The sequence below is a fragment of the Artemia sp. Qi Xiang Cuo genome, chromosome 12 (assembly GCF_049724085.1).
Source record: "Artemia sp. Qi Xiang Cuo chromosome 12, ASM4972408v1, whole genome shotgun sequence".
NCBI lineage: Eukaryota > Metazoa > Arthropoda > Branchiopoda > Anostraca > Artemiidae > Artemia > Artemia sp. Qi Xiang Cuo.
The window spans coordinates 22,511,079-22,532,945 of record NC_142805.1 but is presented as its reverse complement, the minus strand read 5'-3'; the positions used below and the strand labels follow the sequence as shown (position 1 = coordinate 22,532,945).

Genomic DNA, 21,867 nt, shown 5'->3' with positions numbered 1-21,867 from the left:
CGTCAAAATTCTGGAGGGGAGGAGTTGGAATCAATTTCCCCACATCAAGTGAAAATGATAGTGCAAATTGAAATTTTGAGTCATATAGTACCATAAGTATACCAAAGAAAACTGACCCGTTTCTGTGAATGCTTAAATTATTCAGCCTTATCTTAGTTTTGACAAGTTTTTTGAAGAAACTAAATTTCAGCTGGGGGGGTGGGAGAGCAAACCGAGGTCCGGGAGGGGAAGTTGCCCCCTGACCATAGCAAATTACGCCCCTGCACGGATTTATGTGTAGGACTTCCATTTCATAGATGAAAAAAGCAATAAAAAGTAATGTGAAGCTGATGATTGTAGTCAAAAGGTCCAATAAATATGCCTCCGGGGGTGAAATGACCCCTACAAACCTTTGGATAAGGGCCGTAAATAGCATAAGTTGGAAATTGTTTTAAAAGGTGTTTTATCATAGGCAGCGCAATTGCGCTGCCTAAGTAAAGAACGATGTTGGCACAATGTATTATTGTTTTTTTTTAAACCAGGGCACTTCGTATCGAAGGAGTTGTCGTAGAAACTTCAAAAAGGACTCATTCCATTAGAAATTGGAGTGGCTTTTGCCCTTTTTAATAGTCGAAAGAGATTGGAAGGCAACTAACACCCCTTCCACGCCTACCATTTCCCCAAACACATCCAATCAAAGTTTTGAGATAGCCATTTTGTTCAGTGTAGTTGATTTCCAGATAGAAATTATGTTTTTAAGGAGGAGACTTCCCCAAAGCCCCCTGGGCAAGAGTTGTAAGTTATGCCCTGGGGGCATATAAGGTTTTTATAGAAAACTCTGTTATAGAGACTTCAAAAAGGGATCATTCGATTGGAAATTCAGAGGGCTAATGACCTTTTTAATAGTCGAAAGTGATTGGAGGGCAACTAACCCCCCTCTCACGCCCACCTTTTCTCCAAACACATCCAATTTAAATTTTGAGATAGCCATTTTGTTAAACACAGTTTAAAATTCTAGAAATTAGGTATTTGAAGATGACACCCCCCCCCCTAACAGCCGTGATGGCAAGGGTTGTAACTTATACCCTGGGGGTTTATAAGGTTTTATAGAAAGTGTTGTTGGAGAAACTTCAAAAAGAGCTCATTCGATTTGAAATTGAAATGGCTAGTGCCCTTTTTAATAGTTGAAAGTTATTGGAAGGCAACTAACACCCCTTACGCGCCCACCATTTATTCTAACACATCCAATCAAAATTTTGAGATAGCCATTTTGTTCAAAGTAGTTGAAATGTTCGGAAATTATATCTTTGAGGTTGACACCCCCCCCCATAGCCCTCAGGGGAACGGTTGTAAGTTATGCCGGGAGGGGGGTGGTTATATAAGGTTTTTATTGAAAGCTTTGTCGTAGAAACTTGAAAAAGGGCTCATTCGATTGGACATTCAAGGGACTATTGCCCTTTATAATAGTTGAAAGGGATTGGAGAGCAACTAACCCCCTTCTCATGCCGACTTTTTCCCCAAACTTATCCAATCAAAATTTTTAGATAGCCATTTTGTTCAACGTAGTTAAAAGTTTTAGAAATCAGGTCTTTGAGGATGGTAACCCCCCTAGAGCCCTCAGAGCAAGAGTTGTTATTTATGTCCTCGGAGCATATAAAGTTTTTATAAATAGAGATGTTGTAGAAATTCAAAAAGGGCTCAGTCGACTGGAAATTAGAAGGGCTGGGACTCTTTTTAATAGTCGAAAGTGATTGAAAGACTTGACATATTTTTTTAGTAAAGATCGATGTGGGTACAATGTATTATTGTTTTTTTTTTTTTTGTTTAAACCAGGGTACTTCATATATAGGAACTCAATGGCGTAATTTTGTCAAAATTCTGGAGGGGAGAAGTTGGAATCAATTTTCCCACATTAAGTGAAGATGATAGTGCAAATTGAAATTTGAGCCATTTAGTACCATAAGCATACCAAAGAAAATTGACCCGTTTCTGTGGATGCTTAAATTATTCAGCCTTATCTTAGTTGTGACAAGTTTTTTGAAGAAACTGAATTTCAGCGGGGGGGGGGGGAAGTTGCCCCCTGCCCATAGCAAATTACGTCCCTGCACGGATTTATGTATAGGCTGAAGATTGTAGTCAAAAGGTTCAATAAATATGCCTCCGGGGGTGAAACGACCCCTACAAACCTTTGGATAAGGGCCATAGATAGCATAAGTTGGAAATTGTTTTAAAACGTGCTTTATGATAGGCAGCGCAATCGCGCAGCCTAAGTAAAGAACGATGTTGGCACAATGTATTATTATTTTTTTTTTTTAAGACCAGGGCACTTCGTATCGAAGGAGTTGTCGTAGAAACTTCAAACAGGGCTCATTTGATTAGAAATTGTAGTGGCTTGTGCCCTTTTTAAGTCAAAAGTGATTGGAAGGCAACTAACACCCCTTCCACGCCTACCATTTTCCCAAACACATCCAATCAAAGTTTTGAGATAGCTATTTTGTTCAGTGTAGTTGATTTCCAGATAGAAATTATGTTTTTGAGGAGGAGACTTCCCCACAGCCCCCTGGGCAAGGGTTGTAAGTTATGCCCTGGGGGCATATAAGGTTTTTATAGAAAACTCTGTTATAGAGACTTCAAAAAGGGATCATTCGATTGGAAATTCAGTGGGCTAATGACCTTTTTAATAGTCGAAAGTGATTGGAGGGCAACTAACCCCCCTCTCACGCCCACCTTTTCTCCAAACACATCCAATATAAATTTTGAGATAGCCATTTTGTTAAACACAGTTGAAAATTCTAGAAATTAGGCCTTTGAAGATGACGCCCCCCCCCCACAGCCCTCATGGCAAGGGTTGTAACTTATATCCTGGGGGCATATAAGGTTTTATAGAAAGCGTTGTCGGAGAAACTTCAAAAAGAGCTCATTCGATCGGATATTTAAGGGACTATTGCCCTTTTTAATAGTTGAAAGGGATTGGAGGGCAACTAACCCCCTCTCATGCCAACCTCTTCCCCAAACTTATCCAATCAAAATTTTAGATAGCCATTTTGGTCAACGTAGTTAAGAGTTTTTTAGAAATCAGGTCTTTGATGATGGTAACCCCCCTAGACCCCTCAAAGCAAGAGTTGTTATTTATGACCTCGAAGCATATAAAGTTTTTATAGATAGAGATGTTGTAGAAATTCAAAAAGGGCTCATTCGATTGGAAATTAGAAGGGCTGGGACTCTTTTTAATAGTCGAAAGTGATTGGAAGACTTGACATTTTTGTTAGTAAAGATCGATGTGGGTGCAATGTATTATTATGTTTTTTTTTTGTTTAGACCAGGGTACTTCATATATATGGACTCAATGGCGTAATTTTGTCAAAATTCTGGAGGGGAGACGTTGGAATGAATTTTCCCACATCAAGTGAAAATGATAGTGCAAATTGAAATTTGAGCCATATAGTACCATAAGTATACCAAAGAAAACTGACCCGTTTCTGTGGATGCTTAAATTATTCAGCCTTATCTTAGTTTTGACAAGCTTTTTGAAGAAACTAAATTTCAGCTGGGGGGGGGGGCAAACCGAGTGCCGGGAGGGGAAGTTGCCCCCTGCCCATAGCAAATTACGCCCCTGCACGGATTTATGTGTAGGACTTCTATTTCATAGATGAAGAAGCAATAAAAAGTAATGTGAAGCTGAAGATTGTAGTCAAAAGGTCCAATAAATATGCCTCCGGGGGTGAAACGACCCCTACAAACCTTTGAATAAGGTCCGTACATAGCATAAGTTGTAAATTGTTTTAAAACGTGTTTTAGCATATGCAGCGCAATCGCGCTGCCTAAGTAAAGAACGATGTTGGCACATTGTATTATTTATTTATTTATTTTTTTTTTTTGAGACCTGGGCTCTTCGTATCGAAAGAATTGTCGTAGAAACTTCGAAAAGGACTCATTCGATTAGAAATTGGAGTGGCTTGTGCCCTTTTTAATAGTCGAAAGTGATTGGAATGCAACTATAACCCCTTCCACGCCCACCATTTTCCCAAACACATCCAATCAAAATTTTGAGATAGTCATTTTGTTCAGTGTAGTTGATTTCCAGATAGAAATTAAGTTTTTGAGGAGGCGACTTCCCCACAGCCCCCAGGGCAAGGGTTGTAAGTTATGCCCTGGGGGCATATAATGTTTTTATAGAAAGCGTTGTTGTAAAAACTTCAAAAAGGGATCATTCGATTTGAAATTCAGAGGGCTAGTGATCTTTTTAATAGTCGAAAGTGATTGGAGGGCAACTAACCCCCCTCTCACACCCACCTTTTCTGCAAACACATCCAATATAAATTTTGAGATAGCCATTTTGTTAAACATAGTTAAAAGTTCTAGAAATTAGGTATTTGAAGATGACACCCCCCCCCCACAGCGCTCATGGCAAGGGTTGTAACTTATACCCTGGGGCCTTATAAGGTTTTATAGAAAGCGTTGTCGGAGAAACTTCAAAAAGGGCTCATTCGGTTGGAAATTGTAATGGCTAGTGCCCTTTTTAATAGTTGAAAGTAATTGGAGGGCAACTAACACCCCCTCGGCGCCCACCATTTATCCAAACACATCCAATCAAAATTTTAAGATAGCCATTTTGTTCAAAGTACTTTAAAGTTTCGGAAATTATATCTTTGAGGTTGACACCCCCCCACAGCCCTCAGGGTAAGGGTTGTAAGTTATGCCCTGGGGGTATATAAGGTTTTTATTGAAAGCTTTGTCGTAGAAACTTGAAAAAAGGCTCACTCGATTGAACATTCAAGGGAACATTACCCTTTTTAATAGTTGAAAGGGATTGGAGGGCAACTAACCCCCTCTCATGCCGACCTCTTCCCCAAACTTATCCAATCAAATTTTTTAGATAACCATCTTGTTCAACGTAGTTAAAAGTTTTATAAATTAGGTCTTTGATGATGATAACCCCCTTAGAGCCCTCAGAGCAAGGGTTGTAAGTTATGACCTGGGAGCATATAAGGTTTTTATAGATTGTGAAGTTGTAGAAATTCAAAAAGGGCTCATTCGATTGGAAATTAGAAGGGCTAGAACCCTTTTTAATAGTCGAAAGTGATTGGAAGACTTGATATTTTTTCAAACAGTTCGTGGTAACCAACTGTAAGTAAGGAGCGACCCGGCTCAATGGTAACCGAAACTCTAAAAAATGGAATTTTGGTACCAATGGATACATCAAAAGAATCAGATTTTAATTCTGATATAAGTATATAAGTTTCATCAAGTTTAGCATTACCAATCAAAAGTTATGCGCCTGAGAAAATTTGGCTGATTTTCGAAAAAAGGGGGAAAGACCCCCTAAAAGTTATAGAACCTTAATGAAAATCACACCGTCATATTCGGCGTATCAGAGAACCCTACTGTAGAGGTTTCAAGCTCCTATCTACAAAAATGTGGAATTTTGCATTTGTTGTCAGAAAAAAGATCACAGATGCGTGTTTATTTGTTTATTTTTTTCCATGGGTAATCGTATTGACCAAGTGGTCCTAAAATATCGTAAGAGGGCTCATTGTAACGGAAATTAAAAGTTCTAGTGCCGTTTTTAAGTGACCGAAAAAATGGAGGGCAACTAGCCCCCCTCCCACGCTCATTTTTTTCTCAAAGTCACCCAATTAAAATTTTGAGATAGCTATTTTGTCCAGCATAGTCGAAAATCTAATAAATATGTCTTTTACGATGACTTAATCCCCCACAGTTCCCAGGGGAAGGGCTGCAAGTTATGAACTTTGGCCATTGCTCACATATCGCATTGGTTATTTGGAAGTATACGAACACTTTCAGGAAGGATTTTTGTCTGGTTGGGGGGCTGGAGGAGGGGGTTACTCGAGAGGATCTTTCCGTGGAGGAAGTTTATTTGGGGCCAGGGACATTTATATGAAGGGGGCGCCAAATTTCCAAGTATTATTTAAAATACGATCAGAAATTAAATTAAAAAAACCAGTTTTTTCAACTGAAAGCAAAAAGCAACATTATAACTTAAAATGAACATGAATTGTTATGTATATGAGGGGGGTCCACCCAATTTAATAACTCGCTCTTAAAGCAACAGTTTTTTTTAGTGCTTTCAAAAGAGCTATATACTCTAATTAAAAGGCTTTGTGATTAAGGGGCGTGTTAATAAATTTTTTTTTTTACTTTTAGACTAAATTACATTTTTGTTAATACAGGTAGAATCCACTAACATATGTAATAAAACCTATTTAATAAAAAAAAAAACAATAAAAAAAACAAGCGATACGGCTAAATAGTAAGCGAAACATTTAAAAACTGAAATTTGATGTCAATAAATATATTAAAAGAATGGGCTTATAATGCTGATTATAAATATATGAATTTTATTAATTTTAGTATTACTCATCAAAGGCTACGAGCCTGAGAAAATTTACCTGATTTTTTAAGGAGGGGGGAAACATCCCCTAAAAGTGAAAAAATTTTATTAAAAATCACACCGTCAGATTGAGCGTATCAGAAAACCCTATAACATAGGTTTCAAACTCATATCTGCAAAAATCTGCAACTTTGTATTTTTTGCCAGAAGCAAAATATACGAATATAGAAGTTCGTTACGTAAGTTAATTTGTAAATTACGTCAGAACAAAATTTAGAGACAGCCATTTAGCAAAAGAAAAGTAAATTTTTTATTAAAATTTTGTTTACTTATTCAATGCCGGCGAGCCAAAATAAAAGCTGCATTAACTAAAAAACGATCAGAAATTAAATAAAAAAAACAAGTTTTTTAAACTGAAAGTAAGGAGCGACATTAAAACTTAAAACGCACAGAAATTATTCCGTATATGAAAGGGGCTGTGCCCTCCTCAACACCTCGCTCTTTACGCTGAAGTTTTTATTGTTTAAAAAAAAGAGTTGTGAGAAAGTCAAACTTTAGCGGGAAGAGCGAGGCGTTGAGGAGGGGACAGCCCCTTTCATATACGGAATAATTTCTGTTCGTTTTAAGTTTTAATGTCGCTCCTTACTTTCAGTTTAAAAAACTTGTTTTTTTTATTTAATTATAGTAAAGATCGATATGGGTACAATGTATTATTATGTTTTTTTTTCTTTAGACCAGTGCACTTTGTATCGAAGGAGTTGTCGTAGGAACTTCGAAAAGGGTTTATTCGATTGAAAATAGGAAGGGCTAATGCCCTTTTTAATAGTCAAAAGTGATTGGAGGGCAACTAATCCCCTTCCAACGCCCACCCTCCCATTTGCCCATTATGTTTAAAAAATAAATGATAGATAGATAGATAGATCGTGTATTTCCAAAGCCCAAGAGCCATATGCACACAAAACATTACGAAGTGAACAAATTACGAAACACACAGAAACATGATACATAGCAACAAATACCAATGGTAATTTATCGAGAAAAAAAAATGGATTTCCATATAATAAATAAAAATTAATTCCATAAACTTTTCCTTTTTTCTAATCCCTTTTCTATGTACGCATAAATACGAAATATTGTGGTTGGATTATTATTTTGCAGAATTTTTTTCAGCCTCTAATTTCAATTGGTGCCCAAATATATTCGTTGACTTATTTTGGTATCACGCCTTTGTATTATGTTGCTAAGAATGGAAATGTAAATGTTTGTCAGCCACCGATTTCAAATGACACCCATATGAGTTGCTTTAACTTTTTGTTTACATCATGCTGCTGAAAAGGGGTATCTAAATCTTGGTTAATCTTTGCTGCTGAAATGGGTATCTAAATGGGTATCTAATCCCTGAAAATGGGTATCTAAATCTTGGTTAGCTAGTGATTTCAAACGGTGACAATATAGATGCATTAAATTTTTCGGGTAGCCCCCCTTTATATTATGCTACTAAGAATGGAATATTAGGAGTTTGTCAGCTACTAATGTCAAAGGGTGCAGATTTAAACTTTTACTTTTAAACTTTAAATTAAATTTTTAAACTAATTTTGAATTTAAATAACGAGGCAGTGTTAATTCTAACTATTTCTGCAAATCATTTTTTCTTAGCTGAACATCTTTTAGAAAATAACACAATTGTTTCATCTCAACGGAACAAAAGATGCAAGGGATGAATATTTCCTTGTGCTCAACTGATTAGTAAAAGTTCAACATATACCTCAGCATTTCCTGAAAATTTCAACTTAATATCCTAAGAAGTTCCTGAGATTTCGCAGATACGTCCTTTTGACGACCGGGATGCAAATAGCGTCTTTGATTTAGTTGAACAAGACCCTTGCCATTTCCTAAAAGTTTAATCGTAGCATCATTAGTTGTTCATGAGAATTTGTAAATACGCCTTTTTGACAACATGCGTGCACATAGGTGTCGTTTGATTTTGTTCAACATCGCTTGAAAATTTCAATTTAATGCTCTTAACTGTTCCTGAGAGATTGCACAAGTTTTTTTCCGCGGTTAATTAAAAAAACTTTTTCACAAAATAAGTTTTTCAAAGAAAAGTAAAGAACTCCATTAAGCCAAAAATAAGCAAAAATAAAACCAAATAATCTACCAATCCTGAAACTACCACAGATCAGTATCGATAAATAAATGAAACCCAAAACGAACAGAAATTATAATAAATAACCGAGTCAAACTCAAAACGAGCAAAAATTAACATGATTAGGGCTCAAAACCCCTATGCCTTCCCAAGGCCAGAACATAATTTGCACTTTGGAATACGGTTGATGAAGCAGAAATTTACAGTAACATTTCTCAATCGATGTATCGCTTTGTACTTTGTCTTTGTGATTGAACTAGTCGGATTTGGTAAACTTAGTCCAAAGTATAATTCGAGTTTTCTTTTATTTTTGTTGAAAAATTCAAGAAATTTTCGTTTATCTTTTGTGAATGGGGTAAGTCGGAATTTAGCTTCAGTATCTGAAAGTATTAACATGTCATTTGTTCAACTTTCAAACTCATACCCTTTTGAAAAATTGGGAGACGCTGTCCCACTCAAAAATCCCCCCTCCAGCGGAAAATTTTTCCCAAAAAATTCCTCCCCGCGGAAATCCCCCCCCCTGAAATCCCCCGCCCCCGTGGAAAATTCTCCCGGATAATGCCATACATTGAAAATTCCCCCGTATAATTCCATACATGGAAAATTCCCCCACACGCAAAATTTAGCAACCAGAGAGTAAGAACAAAATTAGTATCTCAAAACGTCGATCAGATGTCCTTAAGGGTAACAAAAGGTAAGATATCAAAAATGGTTTTAGCACAGGGGCTGGTTGGTCTCCAATCACTTTTGACTTATAAGAAAGGACTAGAACTCTCAATCTCGGATCGAATGAGCATCCTCTGAAGTTTCTACGATCACGAGGGGGAAGTTGGGGTGAAGAAGGGGATACCCACCTCCTATACGGAATAAATTTAGCTAATTTTAGGGTTTACTGTTACTCTTTTATTTCATAATAACAGCTTAGACCAGAAATATTCCCTGAAATCAAGACGGATTAAATACCATATTCTACCTCCACCCCTTCTCTCCCTTCTTCAGCCCCCTCCTTAGGACTAATCCTGGATTTACCTAAAGGCTCAATGAGAGGTTAGGATGGTTTGTCATTAAAATGCATCCTTTGAGGCATCTGCCCCCTTCCAAAATTTATATAGCCATCCTTCCCACAAAAACCTTATATCATAACAATGGAGAACTTGCATAGCTTACAACCCTTGCCCCGGGGACTGTAAGGCGGGTTCTCAATCCCGGACACATGATTATTTGACCTTTGAATCATTTTGAACAAAATGGCTATCTTAAAATTTTGATCGGATGCTTTGGGTGAAATGGGGGGAGGGAATTATCCGTGGGGGATTTTCGGAGGGGAAGGACTTTTAAAAACGGGTTACCATAAGAAACTTAGTGAAATTGCTTTCTAACGCTAAATGGTGCAATAAACTCTTTTCCCTTACTTATTAGATTCCCTTACCCTCTGGTCTCTGTAAAAACTTAAAACCTCCCTTCTGTTCAATGTACTGTTTTCTTTACATGTACCACAGTAGAAAGTAATATGTTTATAAGTAAGAAATATTCGTTTTAGATCTGATTTTTTTTTTCGTCGAAAAAGAACCTGAACTAAAAAATATTGCCGCCCCTTTGTGTTGTACCAAGCCAAGCGCCATGTAAGGTCGACCCACTGCCCCTCTCCCCTGATTGTACCCTAGAATGGAATTTTGGGGATCTTGGCTGATACCTATACGATCTGCGAATGTAATACGATGTTTTGTAATACAAAATTTTAGGTGGCATCATTGCTAGCCCAATATCACAGTCAAACTCCTGTTTCTGGCCACTCTCAAGCACTGGCCTCTAAGATGCGACGCAATGTGATAACCCGAGTAGAAGACGCTGTCAAGGCCATTGCGCTCTGTCACAATGTCACCCCAGTTTATGAAGATACGGAAGATGACGTCATCATTGACCTTGTCTCAGAAACTGAAGTGAATCAGCATGAAAGGCAAAATGTGACTTATCAAGCTTCTAGTCCTGATGAGGTATTTATTCGAGTAAAAAAAAAAATGTAGATATTTATTTAGGATAAGTGTATGTTTCATGAGCTTAGATAATAAATTCAGATAAGTGGCATGCAATTAAAAGATTTATTAGACCTCTCTTGGTTAAATACTTCTCAGATAATAACCCAAAAAGACTTTCACAAAAATATAAGATGGGATATAAAGTTGGGTAACGCTGCACCGTCATTGAATTCAGTTGTTTCAGTTTATAATCAATCATTATTTTACTGCCTGACTTAAAACTAAATAATAATATGATAATTATGCTATGCGTAATTTATGTATTTCAGAGGGTATTTGCAATGGAATACGCCTGGTTGTTACTGAATTATGTATAATAAAAAACAGTTACTGGGGAAAAAGCTGGAAACAAAGTTTGCATTAATCTGGTGCTAAGGACAAGCGACTGTGAGAATTACATGTATGCAAGCCTGCCACGTGCTGAGTGCCAGAGACCCAGCGAAGCCGTACAAATGACTAATATGACAAAATAAAAACAAATCGGAGATAAAAACATCCACATATACATTTCTGATCTACACAGAGCAAATATTCCAGTTTTATTTTCATTCTTTGATTTTCTTCTTCTCAAAGTCCTTATTCCTACCTAATTTTATTTATTCTTTTATAAGAAAATATATATTTTTGACATTTATCCCATTTTGTTCCAACCACCCCAAGTAAAAGAAAAAAACGGAAGAAAAAGTACAAAAATATGCGTATTTTCAAAGGAAAAAAGGAATAGTTTAAAATCAACCAAGCGGCAGATATTACAAAATAAAAGGATAATGAAAATAAAAACGATTATACAGGACATGAAAGCAAATATTCAAGTTTAATTTTGCTTCTACCAATTTTACTTACCAAAAATCTCGTCTCCTAGCTATTTTTTTGATTTTCTGAGCTCTAGTTGTAATATTTGTTTTTGCAATTTTCCCAGTTCTTTGTGAGCCTCTTTGATGCAACTACCAATGCAAAAAAAGAAAGAAAAACTGCAAAATTAAAGATACAAAAAATATGGTAAAAAAAGTAATAAAAGTGTTATTAACCGTACAGGTAGCAGAGATTACAGTATGAAAACAGGATGAATATAAGAATATATAAATATAGAATTAAATCGTACAAGGAACAAGATAATCGGAATGAATGTTCCACCTTTGAATGTCGTGGGCCCGAATTTTTGTTTCTTAGCTTTTTTTCACATTTTCTGGCTTTCAGCTAAAATATATGTTTTTATCGAATTTAAACAAGTTTATTAGCCTATTTTATTAGCATGAGCGTGATTCTGTTTTTTTTTTCTCTTAAGGAACAGAAGAAATAAAACTTAACCTGAATGAAGTAGAAGAGAAACCATACAAGTCACCAAAAAAAAAAAAAAAAAAAAAAAAAAAAAAAAAAACAGGAAAACTGTTTATGTTTCTATGCTATGGGTATTGACAAAAACACAATAGCTTACTCTGGTCAAAAGAGATGTCTAAACAACGGTTGTTTTTTTTTTTTTTTTTTTTTTTTTTTTTTTTTTTTTTTTTTTACTAAAATGCTGATCAAGTTTTCCTGTGGTTTGGAGAGAACAGACCCAAAGAGTCATTAATGTCTTGATTCCTTTAAAATCATAAACAAATGATACACTCGTTCGCGAGATAAATGTATTGAAGTCTCGAGCTTTCGTCGATGACACAGCTCACTCAGTAATGAATCACGGTCTTGATGCTTCTGAGTCAATATGTTCTGGGTATAAACCCGTGGCCTGAATTAGTATAAACAACATTATAAAGTAAGGATTCACAAGAAAAAGAGGAAACTGCTGCCTCTAAGTGGTTATGAAAACTGGAAAAACAAATATTTCGTGCTAATCAATAGTGTCGTCGAAAAATTTTTTGGAGCGGGCATTAGCATAGAACAAAATATCTGGCAGAAAGCATAATCTAAAAAATTAATAAATAACAAAACAAGTTTTTTTCAGCTGAAAGGAAGGACAAACTTTAAAACGTAAAACGAGCAGAAATTATTCGGTATATGAAAGGGGCTTCCCCCTTCTAAATACCCCGTTCTTTACGCTAAAGGTTTTTAGTAGCTTTAAAAAGCTTCCGTTTCTAATTAAAGTGTTTCAAGAGTCGTTCTTAAGCAAATGGGGAAAAAAGGTCAAACGAAAAAAAACACAACAGCATCAAATAAACACACATCCGTGATCTTTTTTCTGGGAAAAAATACAAAATTCCACATTTTTGCAGATAGGAGCTTGAAATCTCTGCAGTAGGGTTCTCTAATACGTTGAATCTGATGGTGCGATTTTCTGTAACATTCCTTGACTTTTAGGGGACGTTTCCTGCTTATTCGAAAATCAAGCAAATTTTCTCAGGCTTGTACCTTCTGAAGCGTAACAATAAACTTAATGAATCTTATTGGCCTATATTTGGAATCATAGGCAGCGCAATAGAGCTGCCTAAGTAAAGAACGATATTGGCACAATGTATTATTTTTTTTGGTCTTAGAACAGGGCACTTCGTATCGAAGTAGTTGTCGTAGAAACTTCGAAAAGGGCTTATTCAATTGGAACTGGAAAGGGCTAGTGCCCTTTTTAATAGTAGAAAGTGATTGGAAGGCAATTAACACCCCTTCCACGCCCACCATTTCCCCCAACACATCCAATCAAAATTTGGAGATTGCTATTTTTTCAGCGTAGTTGATTTCCAGATAGAAATAATTTTTTTGAGGAGGACACTCCCCCACAGCCCTCGGGGCAAGGGTTGTATATTTTGCTTAGGGGCATATAAGGTTTTTATAGAAAGCTTTGTCGTAGAAACTTCAAAAAAGACTCATTTGATTGGAAATTCAAAGGGCTAGTGTCCTTTTTAATAGTCGAAAATGATTGGAGGGCAGCTAACCCCCCTCTCTCGCCCACCTTTTCCCCGAACACATCCAATCTAAATTTTGAGATAACCATTTAGTTCAAAGTAGTTGAAAAGTCCGGAAATTATATCTTTGAGGATGACACTCCCCCCAAAGCCCTCAGGTTAAGGGTTGTAAGTTATGCCCTGGGGGCATATAAGGTTTTTATTGAAAGCTTTGTCATAGAAACTTTAAAAGGGGCTCATTTGATTGGAAATTCAAAGGGCTAGTACCCTTTTTTAATAGTCGAAAGTAATTGGAGTGCAACTAACCCCCCTCTCACTTCTACCTTTTCCCCAAACACATCCAATCACAATTTTTGGATTACCATTTTGTTCAACGTAGTTAAAAGTTTAAAAAATTAGGTTTTAGAGGATGATAACCCCCTCAGAGCCCTCAGGGCAAGGGTTGTAAGTTATGCCCTGGGGGCATATATAGTGATGTCGTAGAAATTTTAAAAAGGGCTCACTTGTTTGGAAATTAGAAGGGCGTGTGCCCTTTTTAATAGTCGAACGTTATTGGAGGATAACTAACATCCCGCTCACACCCACCATTTCCCAAAACACATGCAATCAAAATTTTGAGATAGCTATTTTGTTCGACGTTTTTAAAAAGTCCAGAACTTATGTTTTTGTGGATTACACTCCCCCCACAGCCCTCAGGGCGAGGGTTGTAAGTTATGCCCTGGGAGCATATAAGTTGTTTTTTGTTGTTTTTTTTATAGAAAACGTTCTCGTAGAAACTTCAAAAAAGAATCATTTGTTTGGAAATTGAAAGGGCTAGTGCCCTTTTTAGTAGTCGAAAGTGATTGGAGGACAAGTAATCCCCCTCTCACGCCCACCATTTCCCCAAACACATCTAGTAAAAATTTTGAGATAGAAATTTTGTTCAACGTAGTTGAAAGGTCCGGAAATTATGTCTTTGGGGATGACAACCCTCTCACAGCCCTCAGGGTAAGGGTTCTAAGTTATGCCCGGGGGAATATAAGGTTTTTATAGATAGCTTTGTCGTAGAAACTTCAAAAAGGGCTCATTCGATTGGAAATTAAAATGGCTTGTGTTCTTTTTGATAGTCGGAAATGATTGGAGGGTAACTACCCCCCCCCTCTCACCCCACCCTTTCCCCAAACACATCCAATCAAAATTTTGAGATAGCAATTTTGTTTAACGTATTTTAAAGGTCCAGAAATTAGGTCTTTGAGGATGACAACCCCCTCACAGCCCTCAGGGTAAGGGTTGTAATTTATGCCCTGGGGGCATATAAGGTGTTTATAGAAAACATTGTCGTAGAAACTCAAAAAGGGCTCATTCGATTAAAAATTGAAAGGGCTAGTGCCCTTTTTAATAGTTGAAAATGATTGGAAGCCTTGACATTCTATAGTAAAGATCGATGTGTTTTGAATGTATTATTATTTTTTTTTTCATACCAGGCCACTTCGTATCGAAGGAGTTGTCGTAGGAACTTCGAAAAGGGCTCATTCGATTGGGAATAGAAAGGGCTGATGCCTTTTTTAATAGTCGAAAGAGATTGGAGGGCAGCTAATCCTCCTCCCACGCCCACACTCCCATTTGCCCATTACCTTTAAAAGCTAAATGTTGCCTCAAGATTAAATCAAAATGCACCGTGTTAACGCTAATTCCCAATAAGGCATCTCAGCAGTATGCCAAGAACGACTGAGGGTATTATGTTCATACTTCCTGGGCTACTTCTGCTCTTAAAATTTAACCAAATCTAAATAGCGTAAGTGTATCAAAGCTATCAAAGAAAGTAAACAGATTTTTTTGCGAATAGTATCAAGTTTTCTATTTCAGGTCAACTAGAGGAGGCATAAAACTGAATTAAACCCTACTATTTGTGTCCAGATTTTTAAAAGGGTATATTTTGTTAAAAATTGCCGAAATTTTTTTTACAGCATACAAATAGCAGGTCAAACTATAAAGTCTTGAAAAAACGAAAAGATTTAAACTATTATTTTCTTTTTCCCTGCAAAGAATATATCAATATAAAATGAGCAGAAATTAATTAAAAAAACATTTTCCACAAAATAAGTTCTTAAAAGAAAAGTAAAGAACTCCATTAAACCAAAAATGAGCAAAAATAAAATCAAATAATCTACCAAGCGTGAAACTACAACAAATCAGCATCGATAATTAAATAAAACCCAAAATGAACAAAAATTACAGTAAATAACCGGGTCAAACGCAAAACCACCAGAAACTAACATGAGTTGGGATCAAAGCCCCTAAGCCTTCCCAATGCCAGAAAAAAATTTGTACTTCAATGAAAACAACACCAATTAACGTGCATTGTCAGTTTAATATACATATACTGATATTTAGTGATCAAAATGTTAATATTATTTGATTTATTAAAGTTATAAAAGTAAAAACTTTTTTTTATGTTTGTTATAAAAACTCCGTTTTTAAAGTTTCGGTTAATATTTGGCCGAGTCGCTCCTTACTGACTGTTCGTTAACAGGAACTGTTTAATAACAGAGATTCAATACACACTAATTGAAGAGTCATTTGTTCGAACTTTATATATTTATCATGTATAGGCTGTAGCTGGTTTACCTAGAAAATATAAAAAAATTCATCGGTCTGAAAAAAAAGGGGGTTTAACTGCTATTATACAAAGCCCTGATTGTAGACTTGTAGACTATGTGTTTTTCTTTAATTTATTGTATTATTTTAATATAGTTCATTAATTTATTGTACGCGTTTATTTTAAGTTTATAAAATTGCTATTTTTCTTCAGAGACATAAAAGGTAACTTCAAAGGGAAGTAAAGCCACAGGTAGTGTTAATTATGTTTCCCCCCTTTATTTTATGTTTTTTTTCCTTTTTGAATCTTAAATAGGAGTTAAAAAGATTATTTTAAAAAATAAGGTACGTGGAGTAGGTACGTGGTCAGGAGGTACGTGGAGTAGATACGTGGTCAGTAGGTACGTGGACTTAGGTCAGTAGGTACATGGAGTAGGTACGTGGTCAGTAGGTACGTGGACTTAGGTCAGTAGGTACGTGGAGTAAGTACGTAGTCAGTAGATACGTGGACTTAGGTCAGTAGGTACGTGGAGTAGGTACGTGGTCAGTAGGTACGCGGACTTAGGTCAGTACGTACATGGAGTAGGTACGTGGTCAGTAGGTACGTGGACTTAGGTCAGTAGGTACGTGGAGTAAGTACGTGGTCAGTAGGTACGTGGACATAGGTCAGTAGGTACGTGGAGTAGGTACGTGGTCAGTAGGTACGTGGATATAGGTCAGTAGGTACGTGGACTTAGGTCAGTAGGTACGTGGAGTAGGTACGTGGACTTCCGTAGGACCGCAAACCCTCGTAGGTTTTTCTTCAGTGCGAAAGTGTTGTTTATTTTATTTAATTATTTGCGAATGTCAAAATAAATAGGTTTGTTGTTAATAAAACTTACTTACTTATAATTCGGGCTATAGATACCGGTAATATTGCCTCTGGAGATGACTTCAAATTTTTCATCACTCTAATCAAAATGACTATCTATAAATTTCTATTCAACCTTTTGTTTCAGGAGAGCTCAGGGGCATAAAGGGTGTTGGAAAGGTGGTTGAAGATTGGGCCTTCCGATTGGTTTTGTTGCTTATAAAGTACTATATCTTAGAGTATGTGACCAAATGAGCCCTCCTCTTACTTTCCACGGTTATTCGTCACATATCAGGGGCTACCCCCCCCCCCGAAGAAAACAACACAATAACAAACAAGCAAAACAACAAAACTAACATCTTAGACTACACCAGCACTAGGAATATGTCAATCCTGTTTTTTTTCTGTATCATAAAATATATTCAAGGAATACCGTTCTGTAAATACTTTAATTTTTCCGTCATCTTGGTGTTCATTATAAGTTTGAAATTTAGCGTTTGAGCTCTGTTTTTTCATCTTAGGTTGCTCTTGTTTCATGGACAGAAAGTGTTGGAATGAGGCTAATTTCAAGAGACCTGACATCAATTCAACTGTGTAATCCTGGAGCCCGGATAGAAAATTATACCATATTGCAGGTTTTTCCCTTTACTTCTGAAACCAAGAGGATGGGTATTATTCTGAGGTAGGTCTGCTCTTTTTTCTTCTTTTTTCTCCTTTTGTTTCTTCTGCTTTTCCTTTTTTATGCGTTTTTTTTTGGGTGATACTCGATTGTACTATTTTACATGAGTGTTATGATACGATACGATACGAATTTATTATGTCAAATAACTTGTATTAAATGAGACGCAAAATATAATTTAAATATTCACTCTTCCTTGTCACTTACTTATTAAACTGAGACTCAAAATATTGTCGATAAGACAATCTGTATCGGTTGGTAACCGCGGGGTTACAAGGCTCCACTTTGTTCTGGTGCCATGTATTACACCCTCTCCTCAATTTAATTCTCAATTAATCTCAATTTATTTCTAAAATGCAATAGTCTCCAAAAGTAAACAGTCAAAACTCCGTCGTATGAGAGGGAAATTTTCGTAAATGCATAGTTTCTGTTGCGTCTAAAGTGTCATATCGACTTTTTTTTTCATGCAATTTTCTTTTGCATGATATAGTTTTTTTACATATTAATTTTTTTCCCTTTTTTTTATCAAGAGCCAGAAACCCCTCAAATATGAAGTCAAATTGAATTACAGCATTAAAGTCACTGTCGTTGAAAATCATAGACAGGAGGTTAACAGTCGTTGAAAAACAGAAAAGCAAGGAAAATCAGATTCTTTTTTTCCAGCACTAGTAGGTCACAAGAAGATTTTAAATAGATGGTTAAGGGCTCATTAAAAAGCTAATGCTCACATCTACATGATTTTGATTCGTTCTTTTGATCAAGCGTTAGATTCGCGTCCATTTCCTTCTACCAAATTTTGTAAGTCCCGCCGATAAAATATGTTTGGGTACACTAATTTTTGGTTGGGTTTTTTATTCAGATCACAGTTGAGAAATTTCCTCTGACCGGGGTTATTGTGTTTAAATAAAACTTTCTTGTTGATGCTCTGCTAAAAATAGCACTTTCCAGCACTAGTAGATCACAAGAAGATTTTAAATTGATGGTTAAGGGCTCATTGAAAAGCTAATGCTCACATCTACATGATTTTGATTCGCGCTTTTGATCAAGCGTTAGTTTCAAGTAGTCCTACGCGAAACCTAAATACTATGAGCTACTTTGAGTTATATTTGTTGCATAGGCTAATATGTAGTTTTTTTTTCGTTTCATGTTTCAGCTTCATTCTTTAATATATTGAATGATACTGGTGGTGCTAGTTTAATGTTTATTACCTGAATTACAATCTAAAATGTAATTCTTACCAAAAATAAACCAATAAAAATTTAACATGATTACGGGTATATGTAGCTCATCAGGTTTTGCTATTCAATTGTTGGCTGAATTTCAAGAGGTTCCTCCCTCTCTACCCCACCCAGTTACCCCTTAGAAATATCTGGCTTGCACACTAAACTAGCTAAGAAAATTAGAAAAGCTCCTTTGGTTTAGAAGCACTTATTGTAAAAATTTGTTTTGGCGTCTTTTTTGTCACAATTTCGGTTTGTCACTAAAAATTTTGTATGATACCTTAGAAAAAAAATATAAGATAAATACTGACAACTGGTGGTAGATTCTTTAAATGGTTTACAATATCTACACACGTATATTATATTACCTATGGTGTATTTATGTATGTATTACCTGTGTGAACAGCTAAGGACCAAGGTAACGTCCTTGGCTTTTTATTATCCTATGATGTTTATCAGGGACAGATCTAGAGCGAAAAATCGGTGGGGGGGGGGGAATGTGACAAGGGTGCCAATAAGCAAAATCTGGGGGGGGGGCAAGGTTGCCAAAAATTTATGAAATTGACAAATTTATTTTAAAAAGAGTGAAAAACATTTTAAAAAGGGTAAAAAAAAACAAGGAATGAGGGCGCCAGAAAAAATATCTGGTGGCCATGGGTCTCCGCCCCCTGCATCCGCCACTGGTGTTTATGTTGTATCTTTAGATTACTTATGTTTTTTTTCATTATGAACTAGCAAAAAATTGAAGATATATGAATTGACAAAAGCCGAGATTTCTGATGTGTATATTTAATTATTGTAACTTCTTCAAGATTTGGTATTGCTGATTGCTGCATTAAGATTAGAAATTGTTTCGTTGCTTATAATGAAGATTACTTACAAGTATAGAAACTTAGATTTCATTTAGATTTTCTTAGAAACTTAGATTTTCCTTCAGGAAAAATTTCACATTTATTGAGTTTTCAGATTAATCCAAATAGTAAAATAGAAATTACCTTAAAAAAATTATATGATTATAGAATTGAATTGAATATACCTGTAGACAAATAGGGTTATACCCAAAGGTTACTTTGAACTTGCTTGTTTTGATATTTTTTCAAAAAAATTTACTTTTTAGGCATCGAATCCTCTCTCGGTTCAGCTGTTTTTAGGCATATATTTTGTTTTTCACCACAGGAGTGTTTCAAGTGTCTTTGGATTTAGGCCTGCTCTAGTAAAAGCAACCTTTCCTACGACATAACTCATTCTGACAATTGCAGCATAAGAATGTCATTTACTGTATTTTTTTGAATTTTTGCGTCTTAAACGCGCAAGCATGGTAAGGTTACTACTAAAGATAAAAACAGAGATTACTTTCCTGTCATTTCATCGTAAGAAATGGGCTATAATTCCATTGGTTGACTAACGTAAGACGTTATTTCTTAACCGTATGTCAGAATGGAAAGCCAAATGACCTCACTTTTTAAAAACCTGATTGGTCGTTCTGTGTGAAATTTTTGGCCAGTTAAAGGAATGAAAAGTTAATTCCATCTGAGTTAGTTCTGCTGTATGAAGTTTTGAACCAATAAAAAAGAAAAAAACAAAGAGTCTTTTCGTCACATTTCTTTACGCACTTTGTCTGTTCGTCTTTATTACTGCTCCGTAGAACTTTTTTTTCTGCTGACTTTTTTTGGCAAGCTGAAATACTGTATGACCAGTGTATCTATTAGCCTACTACCATAAAGAACAAAATCCTTTATCCCTGCATCAAAATTATAGTAAAATGGGAATATCCATCTGAGTCTACTATACTGGCCAGCAAATGGGAAGGCTCTTTAGTCTTTTGGGTATTTTGTGGTGAGTCTTGGTCAACGTCTGTGTAAAAGAAAAAACAAATAAATGCGCATCTTTGACCAATTCTCGAAAAAAAGCAAAACTTTGCATTTATTTATCTATAGGAACTTGAAGCCTCTGACATAGGATTCTTAGACATGCTGAATTTGATGACAAAATTCTATCAAGATCGCATCCCTGCTAGGTGGTGTTTTCTCATTTTTCTGAAATTGCGTAAATTTTATTATTTTAGTAACTGTTTTAAGGTTAGCTTTAGAGTTGATGCATTTTACTGATCTAGAATTACCGTGAAAAGGCGAGTCTTTTGATATCTTTACTGTTACAAGAGTAATGTTTATTATATTTCTGCTTATTATTGTTACAGGCAGAGGCGTCAGCAGGCAAAATGTTGGGAGGAGGGCAATGTATTTTACCCACTGGTTGGTTGTTTTTACTGGCTGGTCTGGGTGGTATAGCTATTTAGATTACTTTATTTTTTTAACCAACTCTTCGCCCACATTGATTTTATGTTATTTATCTTTATCAGCCGACTTATCTAATCAAAAAGAAAAAAAGAGCCAAGAAATGACAGCGCATTGTCCACATTGATTTTACGTTATTTATCTCTATCAGCCCACTTACCTAATAAAAAAGAAAAAAATAGCCACGAAATAACAGCGCATCGTCCACATTGATTTTACATTATTTATCTCTATCAGCCCACTTACCTAATAAAAAAGAAAAAAAGAGCCACGAAATAACAGTGCATCGTCCACATTAATTTTACGTTATTTATCTCTATCAGCCCACTTACCTAATAAAAAAGAAAAAAAGAGCCACGAAATAACAGCGCATCGTCCACATTGATTTTACGCTATTTATCTCTGTCAGCCCACTTACCTAATAAAAAAGAAAAAAAGAGCCACGAAATAACAGCGCATCGCGCCACTACTTATCTGACTCAGTTTTTTTTTTTTTTTTTTTTTACCGAACTGGCTTAAGTCCCAATGTCAGACTGTATGATTTTTCGTTTTCTTTAGACAGAGGAACCACTAGAACGAAGAAAGAGAGGTTCCAGGGTCTCGTCTGAGTTTTAAACTATAGGTTATAGAAAATTGAAATTTTAATGTTTTCAGAGATGAAGCAACTGGTGATATAGCTTTATATATGAAAGGAGCTGATACAGTCATGAGTAAGTTAGTTGAGTTCAATGATTGGCTGGAAGAAGAGTGTGGAAATATGGCTCGGGAGGGATTACGGACACTTGTTGTGGCCAAGCGTAATCTCACCCCTGAAGAATATATGGATTTTGAGGTAAGGTTCTCTAGCCAGTATTTTTTTATCGTTTGTTCATTGCACCATGGTTTCTTAACCTTTTTCCT

The 21,867-nt window shown here is 36.0% G+C and overlaps 1 protein-coding gene across 2 annotated transcripts in view; it reads left to right on the top strand.

Moving 5' to 3' along the window:
- LOC148945897 (putative phospholipid-transporting ATPase IIB) overlaps positions 1 to 21,867 on the top strand; it is a 158,167-nt gene that overhangs the window by 89,833 nt on the left and 46,467 nt on the right. For both annotated transcript variants that reach the window (XM_089097744.1, XM_089097745.1), the window contains exons 10-12: positions 10,220 to 10,471; positions 17,296 to 17,456; positions 21,622 to 21,799. In XM_089097744.1, the coding sequence (XP_088953870.1) occupies positions 10,220 to 10,471; positions 17,296 to 17,456; positions 21,622 to 21,799 (591 nt within the window). The remainder of the gene's footprint in view (positions 1 to 10,219; positions 10,472 to 17,295; positions 17,457 to 21,621; positions 21,800 to 21,867) is intronic.